The sequence below is a fragment of the Electrophorus electricus genome, chromosome 19 (genome assembly GCF_041902795.1).
Source record: "Electrophorus electricus isolate QZ-2024a chromosome 19, ASM4190279v1, whole genome shotgun sequence".
Taxonomy (NCBI): Eukaryota; Metazoa; Chordata; class Actinopteri; order Gymnotiformes; family Gymnotidae; genus Electrophorus; species Electrophorus electricus.
The window spans coordinates 6,680,569-6,702,347 of NC_137515.1; the positions used below are offsets into that span (position 1 = coordinate 6,680,569).

The 21,779-nt window shown below is 43.5% G+C and overlaps 2 protein-coding genes across 12 annotated transcripts; one reads left to right on the top strand and one right to left on the bottom strand.

Moving 5' to 3' along the window:
* Position 1: 1 nt before the first annotated feature.
* Positions 2–11,191, bottom strand: apba1b (amyloid beta (A4) precursor protein-binding, family A, member 1b). Of its 6 annotated transcripts, none has more exons than XM_081701786.1 (13): positions 10,657–10,934; positions 7,168–8,856; positions 6,897–6,998; positions 6,755–6,794; positions 6,293–6,438; positions 3,995–4,027; positions 3,565–3,657; positions 3,089–3,292; positions 2,559–2,738; positions 1,967–2,140; positions 1,455–1,574; positions 1,166–1,306; positions 2–881 (listed from the first exon to the last, which is right to left on the bottom strand). In XM_081701786.1, exons 2-13 carry the CDS (start codon positions 8,812–8,814, stop codon positions 810–812), a joined length of 2,952 nt encoding a protein of 983 aa, XP_081557912.1. In that variant the 5' UTR covers positions 8,815–8,856; positions 10,657–10,934; the 3' UTR covers positions 2–809. The 6 variants fall into 6 exon arrangements, with proteins under 6 accessions (XP_081557912.1, XP_081557910.1, XP_081557909.1 ...); XM_081701784.1 differs by having other exon boundaries at positions 1,928–2,140; positions 3,565–3,654; positions 10,657–10,925; XM_081701783.1 differs by having other exon boundaries at positions 1,928–2,140; positions 10,657–10,925.
* Positions 11,192–11,495: 304 nt separating this feature from the next.
* On the top strand, positions 11,496–21,497 carry mamdc2b (MAM domain containing 2b). 6 transcript variants are annotated; one of them, XM_081701788.1, is made up of 17 exons: positions 11,496–11,669; positions 12,033–12,243; positions 12,566–12,623; positions 13,970–14,225; positions 14,353–14,457; positions 15,733–15,983; positions 16,114–16,198; positions 16,589–16,717; positions 17,485–17,768; positions 18,115–18,208; positions 18,284–18,433; positions 18,848–19,113; positions 19,714–19,810; positions 19,910–20,065; positions 20,245–20,504; positions 20,615–20,699; positions 20,925–21,497. In XM_081701788.1, exons 4-17 carry the CDS (start codon positions 14,096–14,098, stop codon positions 20,984–20,986), a joined length of 2,154 nt encoding a protein of 717 aa, XP_081557914.1. In that variant the 5' UTR covers positions 11,496–11,669; positions 12,033–12,243; positions 12,566–12,623; positions 13,970–14,095; the 3' UTR covers positions 20,987–21,497. The 6 variants fall into 6 exon arrangements, with proteins under 6 accessions (XP_081557914.1, XP_081557916.1, XP_081557917.1 ...); XM_081701790.1 differs by having other exon boundaries at positions 12,033–12,114; positions 12,488–12,623; XM_081701791.1 differs by having other exon boundaries at positions 12,033–12,114.
* The last annotated feature ends 282 nt before the right edge of the window (positions 21,498–21,779 follow it).

The window sequence follows — 21,779 nt, forward strand, 5'->3', positions numbered from 1 at the left end:
CTTAATTCTTTTTCCTTTACTATCAGGAATAGCATGGATGTTCTTGCTGCTTAATACATTACACCTGTGCTCAACATTAACATTTGGTACCCTATAGTTTTTACTGTATTACAATGCTGATGGTCTCCATAGTAGTAGTAGTTCAGGTCCAGTGGTAATTTAAGTAGAGATTACCACGTGGTACCACACGGCATTCTTTGGTACTCAGGTGAACATGACCCAGGTCTTTCCTCAAAGTAAAAATTCCAATGTTGCAGACAAGGTTTTGAAATTGTAGTGAAATCCATAGATCATAATAATATGTCAAGGATTTGAATGCAAAGAGTTCCTTGACTCTCTTACTTCATCTAGGCCACTCGTTTGTGAATCGTATTGCAGTATCAGCCTTTGTGGTTTTCCCTGTGTGTTGTGAGTATCCTACCCACTTCTGACACTGAAGATGGATGCTGTGTGGGCATTTCAGTGAAATATTCATCAAACAAATATTTCTGGTCCAAATAAAGCAAACTGATTTTTAGCTATGTGACATGAAGGGCTCACCAGTGAGCAAACAAGATTATTTGAGCTTCTACACAGTTCCTTCACCAACCCTAGCACTTCTGGGTGAGTTATTCTTTCAAGACCATGTGCAGCTGTCAGTCATATCCCTTACAGCTTAAGGCAAGTTAAAAGGCTCTGAGAAAAAGATGTACATCCAGTGTTATAAATATGTAAACAATCACATGAAGATTCAATTGAATTAACATAGGTGCGCATGAGATGCCAGATCTCAGGGCAGGTCAGATGTCATTGAGCTGATCCTGGGTGGGTCAGATGTAGATGGGTTGCTCCTGGGCAGTCAGCAGGCGGTACATAGCAGCAGGCATGGTCTTCATATGGATCTGAGAGAAAGACCAAGTATGTGCATATGGAATTAGTAAGAGAATTCAGCCCTTGTGGGTGTGTTCAGTGCTGCTGATATTGAAGGTTAAGGGAGATTTCTCCATGACCTATACAGTGCAGCATGAACCCCCCCCCCCCCCAAAAGAGTTCCCAGAATTCCCAGCGCTGCAAGTAGTCATTGCTTAATGACTGTCGTTTAAAGTGCTAGAGACACTGGCAAAAAAGTAAAAGACTGAAGACAAATGTCTTCATCTAAGTTATAGCTATATGAGTTAGGAGGTACCTCTCCAACTGCATTTGAAAGTATATGAACAATCTTCTCATGGGCTGTGGCCACAACACTCTGTCCATTGATATCAATGATGCGATGACCCACTCTGACTCCGCCTCTCTCAGCTATACCGCCTCTCATGAGACTGCAAATCTGAAATTGAAAAGTACTTAATTTACTTTTTGTAGATGACAGCCTAATACAAATATTTAGTGTGTTCTAATTTAATTGAAATGTATTTCTTGGGAATAAAAAATCATTTAACGAGCTTTTTAACAAAGTTTGGCCAGAAGTTACCCACAATGCCATTCTGTACACTGAAGCCAAGCTGGTAGCGGAGGTCTGGTCTGCGGATGAGGACCATGGTGACAGGAGGACATCTAACAATGTTCATTTTGATCCTGGATTGAGATTTCAGCCCCTGAGGCAGAGGTACAGCAATTCGTGCTTACAGTTTTACTAAAGATGAGCTCACCCTTACTACTAATTACTTGAATTGAAAAAGGAAAAATAACCTCTCATGAAATATGTTAAAGTAGACATTTCTCACAATTAGAGAGTATGCAGCATCAAGCGATGTTGATCACTACATAAGACCACCTCCTTCTGATATTCCAGATAAACCCTAGCAGGCACTGATTAGGAGATGGCCTCACATTAATGATGCTGATCACACTCAGTGCCTGCTAGGGCATCGTTAGAGTGTGATCAGGCGATGGCCTCACTATAATGATGTCCTAATAGGCACTCAGTGTGATTAGGAGATTGCCTCACTTTAATGATACTCTGGCAGGTGGAGAGGGGCAGGCCCACCAGACTGGTGCTGTTCACCGTCATGATCTGGTCTCCGATGTTAAGCCGACCCGACTTTGCGGCCGGTCCAGAATGCATTAGGCTCGCGATGATGACAGTGGGCAAGATGGAACCCCAGCCAGACTCCACGATGACCACACCAAGAATTTCCCCCTTCTGCTTCTCTATGTGCACCTGGTCCAGCACACAGTGTAGGGAACAGGGTTGTGCCTTCACATTCTAGTGCTTTCTCTGCACTTAGTCAATTAGTCTGCTAATTAACAATCAATCAATTAGTCTGCTAATTAACAAGCCCTTCCTAAGCTGAACTGGGTGTTAGAACAGTTTTATGCTTCATGAAAATCATGTTTCAAAAAATCGTAAAACATCATATCTCCAGCTACCTAAGCTGCCCTAGCAACTGTAAACTTATTAATGTTACTTTATTATAAACAGTTTCATTTCATATTATACTGGCCTACTCCAAACTCTCAACATACATCTTGGGCTCACATGCAATGATGCATTGTCAAAACACAGTAGAACAGCAAAACACCAGTATGGGGTGAAATTATATAAGGAGTATATGCTGTTTATACTGCAATCCACTTACATCCCTGCAGTTCTCGGACTTGGAAAAGTGGATGAGATCATCATTGTACATGTCCTGACTGCTTAGAATGTCACTGTACTCTCTCTGGCTCAGGTCGTCTGGGTCAATACCGTTTGCCCGAAGAAACTCCTGATACGCTACGCTGAAGGCTTGGCCAATGGACTGTGCTATCAGCTGAGCCTGCAGGTGGTGCCAGAGAGAGAATGAGAGCAAGAAGATTTGAGAGGTAATTCAAGTTATATATAAAAAAAAACAAAAAAAACAACCAACCAACCAACCCCCCACCTTTCAACAACATTGATTGCACCACTAGACTGGAATCTGCCATGCCACCTCTGGGCGAAAGGACACTTCTGTTTCTAATTTTCATTGTGTGAGTCATATAATAACGTAAGATTTTGATACAAGCAGCTTTCTGTCTCTTTTTGGCCTCACAGTCCTGAGTGAATGTGATCCATTCCATGCACTCCTGCAGACCAGCTCGGATCAAGACAAGGGCGCCAGCAGACAAAACAAAAACAGGCACTCACGTCCTCCGACTCAAACACATTGCAGACCATCCTGTACTGGGGGTGCTCGTCCCGCGCAGGGCCGGGCAGATGTGAGTCTGCCGAGCCCAGCTGGTCCTGGGTGCTGCGTGAGCGGATCATTTTGCCCCGGGCCATGAGCACTACGGTGTTCCCGATGTCTGCGATGTACGAGATGGTCCTCAGAGGATGGTCCATCATAATCTCCTGACGAGCAGTAACGATCACAGTCAACTTTCAGTCAAAGCAATAGTTCAACCAAATCGCTGCTGAATGAGGAGGTCAATTACCATGAACATATTTCCATGATTGTAAAGGAAGTGACCCCAGATTCTTTTCATTGATATTTAGCACAGCACATTTTGGATTGGGTGCGACTGCAATGGTTCAGTTATCTGGTATTGCATCCAAAGCATGGTGGTCCAAGAGAAAATGTATCCAATGAAAAATTAGTGAGAGAGAGAGAGAGAGAGACTCACCTGTGTGTCAGCATTGAGCACTTTAATCCTCTGGATTGACAGGAAGAGGTCCACCTCAGTGGCAGATGAAGGTGCTTCACCCTCTGTGCCCTGCTGCCCCCGCAGGAGGGAAAAAATTCATCACTCCACCACCCAGCACCATCCAAGTATTTAAATCAGTATTAGCAAACCCATGCACACAAACAGAGGGAGAGTCAGAGGACTGGCTAAGGATACATCTGGACAGGGTGATCTGCAACAAAGGACATCTAATGTTTTCCATCCAATGTTTTTTCCATCCAATGTTTTTCTGCCATATGTATTCGTGAATATTCTGCCCAAGGTCAGACACAGCTGACAAGAGACAAGAATCACATGAACCACCAAAAGTAACCATAATCACAGATGTCTACTTCCTATAAACCATATCATACTCTATATCATACTCTACCTGGTGTCTGGTTTGGGCCTTTTTCTGCGCTGCCTGTTCACAAAGGAAAAGAGAGCGGAAAAGAAGAACCCCACAAATACAAAGTGACATCATGATGGTCAAAGGTCATCCCAAATGTGATATAAGGGGAATGTGACTAAAAGGGACGCACAGGGTGGGTGGGTTGTTATGGAAACTCTCACATTGCAATAGGCTGACGGTTGCTGACAAATGCGATCAGTGAATCCTCGCCTTACAAGAGTGACACCAGTCGTTCTGAAGAGTAAAACTGTCTCCAAGTATCAACCATTTGTCACTCCTTCATGCTTGCTGTGCCCATGGCTGTTCTGGAAGGAAAAATAAACGTCCTTGCGCATTCCCTCAAAAACCTTTACACGACCTCTGACCTCCAGCATGTGCCCTGCCATTAAATCATCACTGGCTTCAGAACTCACTAGCCATTTAAGTACAGCAAAGTACATAAGCAATGCTCATACAGCAGCAAGCAAACAACGTCCTATTACTTGTGGAATGTCACTCCTAAACCATCAAGGAAAGAGTTTATACGCAATCATTCTCAACACAACTTTGACATATGGTAGCCAGCCTACTCACACTCAAGCATTCCAGGATGCATGCACCCAGGATGCCACACGCTCACCCTCACGCAGGACGCCACCTTTCACCTTCACACAGGATGCCACACGCTCACCCTCACGCAGGATGCCACCTTTCACCTTCACACAGGATGCCACACGCTCACCCTCACGCAGGATGCCACCTTTCACCTTCACACAGGATGCCACCTTTCACCTTCACACAGGATGCCACACGCTCACCCTCACACAGGATGCCACACGCTCACCCTCACACAGGACGCCACCTTTCACCTTCACACAGGATGCCACACGCTCACCCTCACGCAGGACGCCACCTTTCACCTTCTCACAGGATGCCACACGCTCACCCTCACGCAGGACGCCACCTTTCACCTTCACACAGGATGCCACACGCTCACCCTCACGCAGGACGCCACCTTTCACCTTCACACAGGATGCCACATGCTCACCCTCACGCAGGACGCCACCTTTCACCTTCACACAGGATGCCACACGCTCACCCTCACACAGGACGCCACCTTTCACCTTCACACAGGATGCCACACGCTCACCCTCACGCAGGACGCCACCTTTCACCTTCACACAGGATGCCACACGCTCACCCTCACGCGGGACGCCACCTTTCACCTTCTCACAGGATGCCACACGCTCACCCTCACGCAGGACGCCACCTTTCACCTTCACACAGGATGCCACATGCTCACCCTCACGCAGGACGCCACCTTTCACCTTCTCACAGGATGCCACATGCTCACCCTCACGCAGGACGCCACCTTTCACCTTCACACAGGATGCCACACGCTCACCCTCACGCAGGATGCCACCTTTCACCTTCACACAGGATGCCACCTTTCACCTTCACACAGGATGCCACACGCTCACCCTCACACAGGATGCCACACGCTCACCCTCACACAGGACGCCACCTTTCACCTTCACACAGGATGCCACACGCTCACCCTCACGCAGGACGCCACCTTTCACCTTCTCACAGGATGCCACACGCTCACCCTCACGCAGGACGCCACCTTTCACCTTCACACAGGATGCCACACGCTCACCCTCACGCAGGATGCCACCTTTCACCTTCACACAGGATGCCACCTTTCACCTTCACACAGGATGCCACACGCTCACCCTCACACAGGATGCCACACGCTCACCCTCACACAGGACGCCACCTTTCACCTTCACACAGGATGCCACACGCTCACCCTCACGCAGGACGCCACCTTTCACCTTCACACAGGATGCCACACGCTCACCCTCACGCAGGACGCCACCTTTCACCTTCACACAGGATGCCACACGCTCACCCTCACGCAGGACGCCACCTTTCACCTTCACACAGGATGCCACACGCTCACCCTCACGCAGGACGCCACCTTTCACCTTCACACAGGATGCCACACGCTCATCCTCACGCAGGACGCCACCTTTCACCTTCTCACAGGATGCCACACGCTCACCCTCACGCAGGACGCCACCTTTCACCTTCACACAGGATGCCACACGCTCACCCTCACGCGGGGCGCCACCTTTCACCTTCACACAGGATGCCACACGCTCACCCTCACGCGGGGCGCCACCTTTCACCTTCACACAGGATGCCACACGCTCATCCTCACGCAGGACGCCACCTTTCACCTTCACACAGGATGCCACACGCTCACCCTCACACAGGACTCCTTGCTCTCACCCTCACACGGCTCGTAGCCTCTTGGGCCTGGCGCATGCGGCCACTCTTGGAGGGCATGCGTTCTGACAGCAGTTGGGTGGAGCCCAGGTAACTGGCAGCAAAGATGATGCCATCGATTAGATCCTCGGGATCACATGGCCCTGCAACTGATAAAACATTTTGCCTTAAAGTGTCGGCAGGGAATTCACAAAAACAATTGTGCATACAAAACCATGTACAAAATCTAAATAATATAAAATATTTTTAAAGCGTAAAGCAGGTGTAGACAGCAACAACTATTAATAATAATAATAATAATAATAATAATAATAATAGTTGTTGCTGTCTACAAAACCTATTATTATTCATTATTACTATTATTATTCATAATAATAATAATAATAACACCAGTAAAAGTTGTTGGAGTATATTAGGAGTATATTACTGACACCCTATAGCTGGATTTGGTGCATTGAAACTCACCATCAACATATGTAGGGAAGGCAGCAAAATTTCTTCTAAGCTAAATATTTGAAACAAGACGTTGTCAATTTCTATAAATCTGTCACAAATTGTTAAAAAGTGGCTGAAGTGGTACAGACCAAACATAAGCCAAATCACTCACCTCTTCAGCAGGAGGTAAGCTGAGAGTGACATCTTCGTCTTGAAATTCCTGTGTTCTGGAAGATTCTGCTCCTAGAGGTGCTATTGCATCTGGACCGGCAGCCTAACAACATAACAAAATACGGCAGTAAATGGTATTCTTATGTGATATTTAGTCATTTAACTTTCATTATTTTGAAATTTTACCTTATTATTGTATTTTAGCACAAACCTCAGGAGAACTTCTTACAGTGCAATGTTGGCTTTAATGTAAAGGCACACATGTCACTCACCATGCAGTGAGGAGCAGAACCTTGAGGAGGAGTCTGTGGGTGTCCCTGCAGAGGGCAGTCCTCTGCCAGGCTCACGTCTTCTCTCATTACCCACACCGGCTCTGTGGGGGGGTCGGGTGTGTAGGGCGAGCGCACGGCCTTCGTCTTCACTTCCTCTATGGCCTCCTTGATGTCCCGTATAGCCAGAGAGATGGCATCCCCAGAAACCCTCGCAGATGGTGGCGGAGCCTCTGCACAGCTGCTCTCCAGTGCCTGTCCTCCGTGCGAGCCAGGGGAAGGGGGACCGGCATCGGGGCACTCATCACAGAGCTCTTGAGCTTCCTGATAAAAGCTGTCACTGGAGCTTGTGCGATTCCCATACTTAGCAGTGCATCTCTCTGGGCAGCCAGCTTTGTTTAGTCTGGAGCTGACAGACGCCTGCTGTCTGGGCTCGATATGCTGCCCTGACTGGGGCATAGGCTGGCTGCTAGGCACATCCAGGCTCTTCTCAAAGCTCTGCTGCTCTTCAGATCCCTTGTGCTGTTGCCCAGCAAAGGGCCCACCGTGCGCGTCCCCATGGGCTTCAATCAGAATGGTTCGGAAGGGTTTGGCACAGGATTCAGAGCTCGGTTGTGCGCAGGAGACAGAGAAGGCTTCTGGACTGGAGTCTGAGACAGGTTCTTCACAGGATTGAGTACAAGCTTGACACTCTGGCCTTGGCCCTGTGCTCAGGGGTGCATAGCCAGTCGAGCTGAATTGGGCAGGTTTTGGCTCCAAGCTGTAACCCCTGAGAGGTCCGGAGAAAGCCTGAGGCTGGTTATGATCAACTGAGAGTGGGGGCGGTGGGCTCACAGCACAGGGGGGGACATCCATCCTTATAGGCCCCGCCCTCCGGCCGTGGGAGTGCATGCTCCCTTTCAAACAAGCACTACTTGACATGCGATCCTGGTGTCCTTCCTTGTCCTTTTCATACCTATCCGCCTCGCATTCATCTCTGCCTCCCTCGTTCTCTTCCATCTGCTCCCGCTTTGGCTGCAGGTTCTCCGTCTGTTCCAAGTGTGCGTGGAGACTGCTCTCAGTGCTGGAGGACCACTGAAGGCTTGGGCTGCCTCCATCCTGCTCTGCTGCTTCCTTTAGGGATGGAGTCAGCTCCTCCTGCGAGCGGTGGGTCAGCAGCTCCTGCAAAGACTCTTCAGCGGACACAGCGCCTGTGGCCTGATCGGTCTGATAAAGGGGCTGCTCCCCTGCTGTATTTCCATAACCCACTCCATCTTGCTGCCTATCCCTGTGCTGATGGCCTCTCTCACCGCTCCGCCGATACCTCGCTATCCCTGGGCGAAGTGGCAGGCCCGGCCGTGGCTGGACTTCTCTGCCGTCACTCACCCTGTGCTGGCTCTGGCCGGGGGCATGTCTTCTGCTGCGGCGCATTGGTGCATGGCCAGACCCCGCCTGCTGTTCGTGATGGTGAGACTGCTGGTGGTGGTGGTGGTGGTGGTGGTGATGATGATGATGATGATGATGGCCATCTCCCTGGGCATCCTGGCTGTTTAGCTGGCACGGCCTCCACTTGGGCCGGCCTCCCTCTATGGTCACCCCCTTTGGCTGCCGGTTGCGCTGAGGGGGCAGGACCTTAGGCCCCGCCTCCTCCAGGTCCTCCCTGTGACTCATGGCTGATTGCTATGGAGGGGACATGACCTGTATGCTAATGCACTACGTAAAAGGAAGATAAGCAATCAGCTGCAGTGAGACAACAGGACAACATGAATCAAAACCTAAGAGTGTGAGGACTGGATGCTTTCAGTAGACGTAATGGGGCTGTGACAATGTTTTAGTAAAATGGAAAAGATTGGCTTCAGGAGTCTTTTTTTTGCATTACCACTCGGCTGTGGAGACACCTTATTAGGACCTAAAAGAGCTAATAAAGCTATGGCCTATCCCTTGCTTTAGGGGCTGTTTTAATTAATGCAATGGCACTGAATGGACTCTCAGTGCATTCCAATGATAAGTGGTTAATCTCAGACATTACTCCCAGTCCCCGATGAGATGGCATACAGTATGAGAGTGGACAGGGTGCAGATGTCAGTATAAGCCTACAGGAAACGGAGGGAAGAATTAGGTGCATTATCATGCGCTTAGCGTCAGGAACATGAACGCTGTGCAGCAGGAACACGAGCTTCCTCTGGAGATGAGGTGGTGATAATAGCATGGGTCATTTATCTAAAAGCACTTTGATTTGTCATGTCCAAGACTGTCATTAGACTACAGCATGACATACAACACGTATTGCATAGTGAGTAAAACAAAACTAAAGTCAACCAAATACATCTGGGTAATTCTTACAAAACTGTGTATAATGAGGTCCATAATCTACTGGAATGAACATCAATAAACTCCTGACATGAACTGGAAACCTCCATAGCCAATAAAGCAGTAGTTTGTTTTTTCTCCGTTCCAGGAGACTGAGGGACCCAGTCACAGATGGCTTGACTCCCGTATCGCTTGGACTGAAGCTCGCCCATCTGTCGAGTCTCCATACGAAACCACCGGGCAGGGGATTTGCCTATTAACTCAAGTGATCTTCTGCTAGAACCCTTTGGCAAAAACACAATCCCGATCTCAGTATATTATTATTATTATTATTATTATTATTATTATTATTATTAACGGCACAAAATTAGAATGTTTATATCATTATCAGATCTAATTATAGCCTTCGTCCACAATGAAGAGATGACATGCTTAGAAACATATGGCTAAGAAGCATATGGCTATTTAAATGATACCTTTTGGTGTATTGAGCCCTGGTTTCTTATCTTCCTAGTTCTCCGGTTCGTCGCTCATCTTAATGAATGACGGTCAATTTACGGTTTTATAACATGGAAATTCAAGCAGCCCATGTTACACAACGGGACTTGGAGTTCTGCCCTTAGTAAGGAATTTGTGTGATTTGACGTTAAATCCAAAGCTATCAGCCAATCTGGCTACCTGAAAAGGTTGGCCATATGCATAGACCAGAGAACGGCGCACAAGAACAAGAGCTGCTGCCGGAAAGGCGTTTTACTGTAAAATCCACTCGTCATTTGACAGATTTGCTGCGGAGGCTAGTTGTCCGCTTGGACATTTCTTTCTATGCCCACAAAGTGGTAGGCTATGACCCGGTAAAGTTTTGGGGAGGACAAGGTTACGTAGGCTACAAAATATGTTAAGTCATCGAAGCCGAACCAACAGGGTACTAATGACAGCTAAAACTTTTTGATTGTATTTCATTTTGAGGCAATAAAATGCCGGCTAATAACTTGATCGTATTTCCAAAGGCAGGGCCTGCACTTCGGTATTCCTTCATCGCTAATAAACTTATCTTGCAGGTGCGCCGACGGCACGGTCATATTTGTTCATACACAGGATACATCGTTTAAGATTAGAACAGATCAAACAGCCTCTTTTTGCTAAATACGCCAGTGTCATGAAGATCGGATTCCAGACCGCAGAGGTGTGTCAGATCTCACTTACCTGTTACGAAAGAGATGGATAAAGCACTTGTCGAATCGCCATCACCATCTTTGCTGGTCTCTCTCTTATCATCGCGTACGGATTAGGCCAGCGCAATCTCCTACCCCTCCTTCGTCATAGTGACATCAGAGAGGATTACAAACGATGCGCAAAACGCTTATAAAATAATGCCTTCTCCACAAATCCTACCCCAAACTGGACCGGCTACTGCAATAAACCACGCCACCTACGGTTAGATAATCCTATTCCTTTGCCAGTCAGCGTGCAACATTCGTTGTCATTGGTTTTCTCTTAAAATGCGCCGGTCCTTTTTATTACAAATATACTTTTCTTGACAAAACACATTTAGTTATGTGGATAATTTTAGGCATGTCAAATATTAAGTTATTTCAATTAGCCTAATCGTTTGCATTGCGCATCTGTAATATTTCATTAGAAAGGCAGCTGTAGCATCACTGTAAAATATTTTCTTCTGTGCACTTGATGCCTGGTGGTACATACTGAAGGATCCATTAAATCACAAATAACACTGGCATCTTCAAACCAATCACATCTCATAAATAGACTTCCTTTGTTACCCTGACAACGTTTAAACTAGCATGGACCTCTGTGGTTTGAAATTGTGTTGAAAATATCTGTGTGTGTGTGTGTGTGTGTGTGTGTGTGTGTGTGTGTGTGTGTGTGTGTGTGAGAGAGAGAGAGAGAGAGAGAGAGAGAGAGAGAGAGAGAGAGAGAGAGAGAGAGAGAGAGAGAGAGAGAGAGAGAGAGAGAGAGAGAGAGAGAGAGAGAGAGAGCGAGCTGTACCTGCTGTAAACATTTGTACTGTCTGTCTCTCACTTTTGGAAACAAGTCTAATTGGAGACCTGCCCTGACAATGTCATTAGGAATATCATGCTCCTGTTCACATGCACTATTCATAGAATACTTATTTATATTTCCTGGTACTTTTGCAACTACATATAACAGCATATCACTTGAACCACTTAAGGGACACCATCCCACCCCCTGTAGGGGTAAGTACAACCTTTAATTTGATTTGATTCGAGCCTGTTATTATTTGTTATATCTTTTCTTGCATACTGTCATACCCACAGATTATATGTTAGAAAAAGCAAATTAATGGCAACATACTAACAGTGTTGTGAGAGTAGAGTTTACTGTAGAAATGGTGGCTAAAGGTCATAGTTGGTGTCATTGCTGAAGGGAAACAGATTCTTACATTTAGATGAGCTACATGACTATTACAAAATGCCCAAAAACTGTGTATCTACATATATACCATTATGACTAATCATTTATAATATATATAGATTAATAATCTTTCAGTGCCTTCTCTTTAATGGTCTGAAAATGACCACCTATTTTTCCTTCTCCAGGGAGCTTGCTGCACTTTCCTGTTCACAGCTATACCGCCATCTGCTGGGCAAAATCTCTGCCAGGCTTATTTAACAATTTAAAGTATGTGATGTATCGAAATTACTTTTATTTTTGGTCCTATTGCACTGTGACCCATTTCTCATCTGCTGTCCATTTCCTATATTGCCTGAGTTCCACAGGCTCTGTGGTCAAGTGTAAAAGCATTTCCAGGTCAGCTGCATCTGACTCGAAAGATAATTTCCAAATATGTGTATAGGAAGTCACTGTTCAGCTCATGATACACCCGCCCCCAGTTGTTGTTCCCCAGGTTATCACTCATTCATTGGGCCACCCCAAAGGCACTACACCCTGAGGGCTAGTTTTCTTAAATCCTGCTCCCTGTACAAAGAGTGGGTCAAGGGATGACGTTAACACTAAAAGCAATATAATATGAAACACATGTCCATTCTTGCAGCTCATAAAAACTCATCAGTTTTATGCCTCATTCCTTCAAATACATCTGGGGTTCGCCTGTGCCTCAATCCTTCAACAGCCCTTGTGCAGTGTGGATTACAGAGGCTAGTCATGGTGAGATGCAGACCTGATTCCAGGTAACGGGACATCAGCCCTCGCTTACTTCCCATATTTCCTTTCTTTTGGCATCCATATCCATATGCAAATGAGGGCTGTGCACTCTACAAACATGGGCAAAGCCACATGCACATTTCCAGAACATGAGCATTTGTAGTCCTGGGGTCATTTTGTATCATCTCTGTGATGCCTGATCTTGTTCATAATTTGATTATTCAATACAGAGTTGAATCAGACATCTGTGTGAGTGACAATGCCAACATTTTCCCTGAGTTATGAGAAGACAAAATGTTCCTAATGCTTCTGAGCTGGAATTAGACCATGACTCTTCTGCATCTGGTTCTGCCTTTCTCCAAACCATTTCATAAAAACCTCTGAAAAAGAGTGTGTGTGTGTGTGAGAGAGAGAGAGAGAGAGAGAGAGAGAGAGAGAAAGAGAGAGAGAGAGAGAGAGAGAGAAAGAAAGAGTGAGAGTATGTGTGTATGTGAGAGAGGGAGAGAGAGAGAGAGAGTATGTGTGTATGTGAGAGAGAGAATGTAAATAATGGGAAGGATGCGAAATTGGAAATAATATAGAAGTTCACACAGACTCAGAACACTCACACTCTCTGTGACTCACACTCTCAGAAGACTCACACTCTGTGAATTTTTTCTGCCTCTGAGCCTTTATTGGTAACTTCTGTCACAGCAAAGCAATAAAAAAAATGATCCAGTACTATTATACATGTTACACACATCAGTTTGCTAGTTCGTGTTGAAGGACGGGTTTATGGCAATGTCTAGTTTTGTTTAAGATTTTTTTCATTTCTAAATATCATTTGAGTTAATGGAATTTGAAATCATTGCTATTGTGTCAGAATTACAAAGCTTTACACCCAGACCTTACAGTTCTATCTGGAAAAAAAAGTTACTGAAAAATAACTGTTACTGAAAAACAGGAAAAAGGAAACATTCCTCCTCCAAAAGGCACAATGCTGCAGTGAGCCTATTACACAAACCTGCTTTGACTCCTATTCAGTTCACAAAAATGTACTGTTGCACATTATTATACTTTTAGACTATTATACTTCATGCCTCTGCAATCTATCTGTGAAATCAGAAAACGTGTCTACAGAACCCAGAAGCCAGGTCTTGAAGCAGAGAAACTGGAACATAAATGAGAATGTGGTATACATTACTAGAATATGCATTACATTGCCAGAATATTTTGGAGGTATTTTTGATAAAATCAGAATTTACAATTAGAAATCAGTTATTTGAAAGCTTTCATTCTTCTGTTATCTCTTGAAAAAAATAAAATGAAATTCATGTTTATTTTTACTAAGTTAACCTTTTGCTTCTGGTGTCTCTCTTGTGGTCTTTTTAAGCTTCACTCCCTTTTTCAGTGTGTGTTTCTCCCTCACCCTCTGGATCCAGCCAGACCAAAGGCTTCCATGTGAGGCTCAGCTCTGAGCTGGCAGACAGGAGGAGAGTAGGATCATACTCTAACTCACATGGCTCTGGCCCGAATCACTGCCCAGAGTGCACACCGTGAGCCCTTACGCAGAACAGCTGAACTTAACATTCCCTTGGGGCTACGTTTCCGAAAAAAGATGATGTCTTACTTCTTCCTTAGCCTCATTGGTGAGTAGAAGAGCTGAGACTGTGTGTGTGTGTGTGTGTGTGTGTGAATGAGAGAATAGGCAAGTGCTTGCACACAAGCCATTGTGTTTATTTATTGATTCATTGTGTTGTTGTTGCATTTATTAAGTGGCAGTCAAAGCAGAAATATTGCCAGGCTCCTGTCATTTTGAGGGGAGCACCTGTGACTACACAGCAGATCCTGGCTTCCTCAGCTGGAGCTTCAGTCCTAAAGGTAAAGAACAATCTGCAGCCGCAGGAACAAGCTTTTTATCCGAATGGCCTGTAAAAAAGTCTTCTAAGACCACAGTTTCTTTTTTTAAGTAAATAAAAGCAGAACAAGTGTATGAACACAACATGAATCAGTGCATCCATAGAATACTAGAATTAGGTTATTAAAATGTTTTTGGCAAAGAGAGTAGAGCAATATTGATTATTCTATCTATCTATCTATCTATCTAGCTATCTAGCTATCTAGCTATCTATCTATCTAATGTGCATTTGACTATCTGGAGTAGGGAAAATGTATATTGATACATTCATTGTTGATCTGAGAGCACAATGTATCCAGCAAATTGCTTCTGAGTGGCTCGTATTCAGACTCCAGCCTGCCTCCATGGAGCTACATTCCCAATAATCCTCCGATCTGTTCCCAATTCCCTGATTATTAGTTTCACCTGTATCTAGTTACTGCATATGCCTTTCAATATTTAAATAGCCGTTTCTGCTTTTCGTTGTGAAGTCTCACTTAGCAATTGTCCAGTGTTTCCAAGCTGTTGTTCCCTTGTACTCATCTATTGTGTGTTTTGGACTTATACCTGTTTTCTCTGCTTTTGCTCTTTTGCCTTTCCTTAGTCTCTTTTGTTTGTATGATTTATTCCTGTTACCGATCTTCGCAGTTTTTTTACACTGATTTTAGATCTCATTAAACCCATTGCTTTTAATCTGCGTGCAATTCTGCTTCGGCATACAAAACCTGACCCTGAGTCTGTTAATTTGTTTGCTTGATTATATTTAGCACAAGAATTATACAAGTTGTGAGAGGCAAGAGCATGATTTAGAATATAGTACATCTGAATTTATCTGAGTTAAATTTACATTCCACCCACAGAAGTTTACAATGTTTACATACCATTGTGGTTTGTGTGTGTATGCATGTGTGTGTCTATATGTGTGTGTGATGATGTCTTCTGCATCTACCACAGTTTGGGCATTTAGTCCCTGTCTCTACTTGTTACAACTATAGCTACATTTCTAAGCTTCTCCTCTAAAATATTTATTCATAAAGGCCTTCCTGTAAACATTGTCATCAAAAAGGGGCTTACTTCTAAGGGCCTTTTTAATGATACTGTTAACAGAATGCCTTTCTAGACCCAATGCCCTCAAAAAGGTCTCTCTGCAGACCTGTTGTCCTCAGAAAGGTCTCTTTGTAGAGCTGTTGTAATCAGTAACATTTCTTCGTAGACCTTCTGTTCTTTTGCTGACTAAACGCTCCATTTTCTCTCCCGAGGGCGCTTCATCACGGTGGAAGCGATCAAAGATGGCCAGCAGGAGAAAGCGGTTCTGCTGGGTCCTGAGATGGAGCAGCAAGCCTGGAGCTGCTTTCGGCTGGTCTACCAACTCATAGGCAGTGCCTCGCTGCAGGTGCAAAGGCGCGTAGAGAAAGACAGTTTTGACCACGTGCTGTGGTCGAGCAGCAGTCCCTCCGATAGCTGGCTCATGGTCAGCATAGACCTCCAGAACTACAGCGACCCATACAAGGTAACGTGTGAAGAAAAGCATGGAATATTCTACACAGATCAATCTCGGGCAAACCTCAAATGTGCCATATAACTGCTGTAATTGTGCTTGGTATTGTACTAACACTTTTCACATATTTTCTGCTTCATAGATTGTTCTTGAAGGCAGGCCTGGATCATCCAAGGACAGCAGTGTGTCCATCTTCAATGTGAACATTTCTGATAAATACTGCATCGGTCAGTAGTCTACACTGAAATCATAAAGTTTAGTGTAGTCTATGTTTAATGTAGTCTCCCATTTTCTCACCTCACTTTATATCAACATATTTGATCAACATGTTCTGTTATTTGCAAGGATGTTAACTGAAAGATGAAATGGTTTCTGTGAATTAAATGAAGTGTGTATCTAAAATGTCAAAACTTTTGGATAGACTGCTAATTGTAAGTTCATGCTAAGGTACAGAGATAAAGGATTACTAGACCAGTGTGCAGGGTCTCTCAGTGCACAATTACATTGCCTTTCAAACCCTGTCAAAGCCACACACCAAGTGTTTTAGTACTTGAGGTCTTGCATTGTATCATGATCAAGTTTCCAATCAAATATTTATCTGGGGTTTTGATTCCAAGAATGTGATTTTGAGGAGTCTCATCTATGTGGCTACACAAACCAGTGGAACAGCAACATCAACTGGTATGTTGGGAGAGACACAGCAGACAACACCACCCCCAGTGACGGGCCAGGTGAGCAGGGATATGGTGAGACGATGAAAACTACTCCTAAACTTCTCCAAAGAGGACTGCTGAGTGTTCTGAGCTACTACACTTACCCTTGCTACAATTTAAAGCTAACTACCTGCAGGTTAGGTTACAATTCTCCATATCACCTTCCTACTACAACAGAGAACATCAAATGGCACTCTGTGAGCATGTTTTATTGACTTTGTTTACATGCAGAGGTTTTGATCACTCTGGATGAGTTCATTCAGACTGAAATTATTTAGTGAACTAGGTGTTTATGTGAAGCTATTTTTTTTTACTTCCAATTACTATGAATCCGATTAGTACAAAATTATTAGGATGCATGTAAACAGAGCGAATGATGAGTTAAAGTGAATGCATGGTATTATGCTAGCTTTGAGCTCAGATAAAAATCCAGCTCTAACATTGTTTCTTCAAAACACAACAAATATAGTTAATGTAATTCTCTTACTGAATGTTGTTACCTCTTTTAGAATGGGGAACAGTGTGGTGACTGGCTTCAACAATATTTTCTCTATGAAAATTATAGCGAACTAATTAGCAAACTAACTAACTAACTTCCTAATTATAGCTAACTATAGATTGCACGTCTACATTTTTTACCAGCCATGGGAAAAATAAATCAATAAATAACAGTGTGGCTCCTTCCCCTGTACCCTGTGTTGCCAGGATAGGCTCTGCACCCCACCACCTCAAATTGAATTAATTGGGTTTGGAAGGCAAATGACTGACTGAATGAATGAATAATTTGTCTTCATGCCTAGGGCACTACATGTACGTGGATTCAGTCTATGCCAGTAGTCTCCAAGAAGTGGCCAAGCTGGTGTCTCCCATGACAACAGTGCCCATGTCAGGCTGCTTGAGCTTTCAGTACCAGCAGGAGCGGGTGGGCAGCCACCTGTTCCAGCTCTACAGCAGAGACCAGGCGGGCCAGTACCAGGAGCTGTGGAGGGCAGACGGGAGCGGTGGGAACTCGGCAGACTGGGGCGCAGAAACTCAGGTGTGGATACCTGTGCAGGTGGCCCTTCGAGCCCCATACCCCATGGAGGTAAGATGAATATTTGCTGAATATTTCAGAAAAATGCAAAAAGCAATAATCAAAAAAGTGCTGTAAAAACTGACTTAATAAAAAGAGGACATCATTTAATCATGCAATCCTTATCTGAAATTAAACAGGCTTGACAGGTTAATTTAATCTGCATTTAAACTTAACAGAGTATGAGTATGCCTGCCTGTAAACTGTGAAGGTTTTAAGGACATACATTTTTAAAGACCTATTCCTGATTGTGTGTGTGTGTGTGTGTGTGTGTGTGTGTGTGAGTGTGTGCGTGTGCGTGTGCGTGCGTGTGTGTGTGCGTGCGTGCGTGCATGTGTGTGTCTGTATGTGTTTCTAGATGGTATTTGAAGTATCTTTCAACAGTGTAAAAGGGGGTCATGTCCTTCTTGATGACATTTCATTCTCCCCAGAGCTCTGCAGTGCAGAATCAGGTGCTGTAATTCTGGAACTTTTATTAGAATTTTGATGTTGAAAACTTTTGTTAAAACTCTTTACATGTCTTATAGAGGCCATGTTTGACCCAACCATAGCAAACTGTGATTTTGAACTGGACTTGTGCCAGTACACACAGAATAAGCTAAAGGATAGTGAGATGTGGAAGAGAGTTTCAGTGCGACCCAACATCTACAGAGAAGGAGACCATACGACTGGGACAGGTCAGCACTCTCTGCACTTAAAGATAGTCATAATGTATGTCATTTGCTTATATAATAGCTTTTAATTGGTTTTACAATGACCATAGTTCATATGTAATGTACATTTCAAATATTCCAAGCTGCTTTTTGTTCAAGTCTGTGCCATAAGGGGCTTCAGTTGTCTAATGTTACAGACATTAAAGAAAATGATCTCGGGTATAAATCTTTATCAATGACTTATACTAATTCCTGTAGCTCACCTGGTAGAGTAGATAGTGCTAATAAAACCAAGGTATTGGGTCAGATTTCCACGGACCATGCATATTGTTATACTGATTAATTTGAATGTTACTCTGGATAAAAGAGATTACAAAATACACAAATATACATGTGAAATTGGGGAATAGCTAATGATAGTTCTGTCTGTGCATACAGGGTCTTTCTTGCTGGCAAATTCACACTTCACATTGCAGACTGGCTATGTCAGTCGGTTATATGGGCCTCAGCTGCCTGGAGACCAGAAATATTGCTTGAAGTTCTTCTATTTGCTTAGAGGTTTCCACCAAAACAGCCAGGCTCTGGCTGTGTATCTATATGACGGGGAAAGAGCCAAACAAAATGAAATATGGACCCAGAGTGAAAAGACCCAGAATATCTGGATACAAGTTGAGCTCAATTTGCAAAGTGAAAAAAATACCCAGGTAAGGCTGTATTAATGGGTAATATTATGTATTTCAGAGTGAAAGGCACATTTTAATAAAGACTACACAAACTGTGTGAAACTGCCCCAAGCTGTTTTATTCTGAATGTGATTTCACACATAATGCATAATATCTTGAAGTTCATTTTGTTATGTAACACATCAAAAAGCAGCCAGTGAAATCATGCAACTTAGAACCATCCTGATTACAGACTTATAGACAGAAAACCTCTGTTATAACTCACTGATCTCAGCAGAAAACGTCTGTTATGATTGATTGTTCTCAATATAAAACTTCGGTTTATAACTGACTGTGAATGGCTGAACCTCACAGTATCTGTCAGGGTTAAAGATGTTCCTGTAGATTTGCATGGGTTTTACTACAGACATAATCATTTCCGGAAAACATGACATATTTTGCCCATAAGAAAATGTTTCATGATTATACAAAGAACGTATGTCATAAGATGTCTGTGAACACCTTGTGATGCTACAGAATGACATACAACAATACCTGCAGGATGTTCTGTATATTTTCATGTGATGTGTCCATAATATGAAATGAGGTGTGATATGATGCTATATCTCTCTCTCATAAAAGGTGGTGTTCATCAGTATATGCAACAGTTTTGGGAACTGTGGTCCAGTTGGCCTTGATGACATTAGTGTTAATCTTGGGAACTGTGAGCTACCATTAGGTAAAATCACTATTACAAATGAACTCTTTGATTACACTCACAACACACAAATACATGCAATGTTCTACTTCTCCACTGCTGTAATCTTGTGTGTTTCAGGATTTTCTCTCTCTGTTCCTTCCCACTGTAACTTTGAGACTGGGATGTGTGAGAATACTCAGGACAAACAGGGCGATAAGGCAGACTGGGTGCTGACAAGAGGCTCGACACCAACCTCCTATACGGGCCCTAAAGGAGACCACACGACTGGAACTGGTCTGATCTTCATTCACTCTCACTTCATTGACTGACCAAACACATATATCCATGATGATCCACATATTATTAAATGGCTCTAAATCAAATTCCCTGTTGCTTTTGTTATTTTTCCTTCAACCTGTTATTTATACTGCAAACTTCATATTTACAGACCTTTTCCTTTTTGCTTATTGAAGGTCATTATTTGTACATCGAGGCCTCCTTGATGCTGCCAGGTCATAATGCCCGCCTCCTCTCCATGCTTCTTCGTGGTTCTAAAGGGGCACAGTGCTTGAAGTTTTTCTACCATATGTACGGCTTGGGCACAGGCCAACTCAGTGTCCTGCTACGTTCACAACCAGAGGGCAGAGACAGGCTGCTGTGGGTGCGCCGTGGGGAACAGGGCATCTCCTGGTTTAAAGCTTCAGTGAACTACCAGTATGATCATCAACACCAAGTAAGTGAACTACATTACCTATGATGCTATAGTGTTGATACATGTCCTTAAAAGGACATTTTAACTCAGTTTTCATCAAATTTTCATTTAATGTTTTTGTCTTGATTTAGATTGTATTTGAAGCCACCCGTGGATCATCAATAAGAAGTGATATTGCCATTGATGATATTACATTTCAAAAAGGACCATGCAAAGGTGTTTCATGTGCATTACTATACATCATATATATCAATAACATACCAATTATATTATGCTACAATTGAAGTGTGAACATCAGCTTGTTAGAACTGATGGTTACTTAAAACATTCATAAAGACATTATGACATGTTTTTAAAGCCCTGAGTATGGTAATGTGTTACTGTGTGTTGTATGTGTATGTTTACACATGTTCATTTTGGTGTGTATGCTTAATCCTACAGATGCTGACAAGCAAAACTCAAAAGATCCAAACTTGTCTGGAGATCACAATAACGTTGTCTGAAACAAACAAACAAAAGGACAAAATGCAAACACCAAATAGAACACATCATTACACTTGATAAACAATTTTAAAATGTGCTTTATACTAATTACTATATACATATTACTCATAGCTGCCTTCTCTCGACAGGTGAGACATAACATACAGTAAACATGGTTAAAATAAGTTTTGTGATTAGGAGTGTCAAATTCAATGCAAGTTCTGTGCATTAATATTAAGTCGTCAGCTCACTTAAATCAAATTCAGTTTACAGTTTTATGTTCAAAAGAGTTCATGAATTTGAAGAACATTTAATAAAGTGTCAGTTATACAGGATTGCACTTATTTGTTAATTTATTACTAACTTCTAATTATTTTTTCTTTTGACCTATTGGTGTTATGAATTATTAACCTGTATTGTGTGACTGCCTGATCCTTGTCTTAGACATTTCTGAACCTTTATACCTTTACATAATGAAATCACTGCTCATAAACTAACTGTAATACTGTGTACCAAAAATTCTGACACTGATCATTTACTTTGAATAAGTCTCGACTGCCATCTAATGTGCATTCCTTGTAATTTCTTGTGTTTTATACAGCTATAACTTGTCTTTTACATTTATGTACCGCGTTTCCCAAACCAAATTCAAACCTTAACCAAAAGCGAATTATTTGTTGTTCTACGCGGGCTTGCCTTGCGCACTAGAGACTACAAAAACAACGCACGAGCCATTGCACAGCGGCGTACGAGTTTCTCACGTGACAAATAACAGCCAATCGGCTCTGGACATGCGCGCGACCCCGGCGCGAA

Bases quoted from the DNA above. Each gene is read 5' to 3' on its own strand.
- mamdc2b (XM_081701788.1), top strand. From the start codon at position 14,096: ATGGCTCTGGCCCGAATCACTGCCCAGAGTGCACACCGTGAGCCCTTA. The intron at 20,066-20,244 runs GTCTGATCTTCA...TGCTTATTGAAG, and splicing joins AGACCACACGACTGGAACTG to GTCATTATTTGTACATCGAG. The intron at 20,700-20,924 runs GTGTTTCATGTG...TTAATCCTACAG, and splicing joins TCAAAAAGGACCATGCAAAG to ATGCTGACAAGCAAAACTCA.
- apba1b (XM_081701783.1), bottom strand. From the start codon at position 8,814: ATGAGTCACAGGGAGGACCTGGAGGAGGCGGGGCCTAAGGTCCTGCCC. The intron at 6,999-7,167 runs GTGAGTGACATG...TTATGTTGTTAG, and splicing joins GTTCTGCTCCTCACTGCATG to GCTGCCGGTCCAGATGCAAT. The intron at 882-1,165 runs GTACCTCCTAAC...TCTTTCTCTCAG, and splicing joins TTTCAAATGCAGTTGGAGAG to ATCCATATGAAGACCATGCC.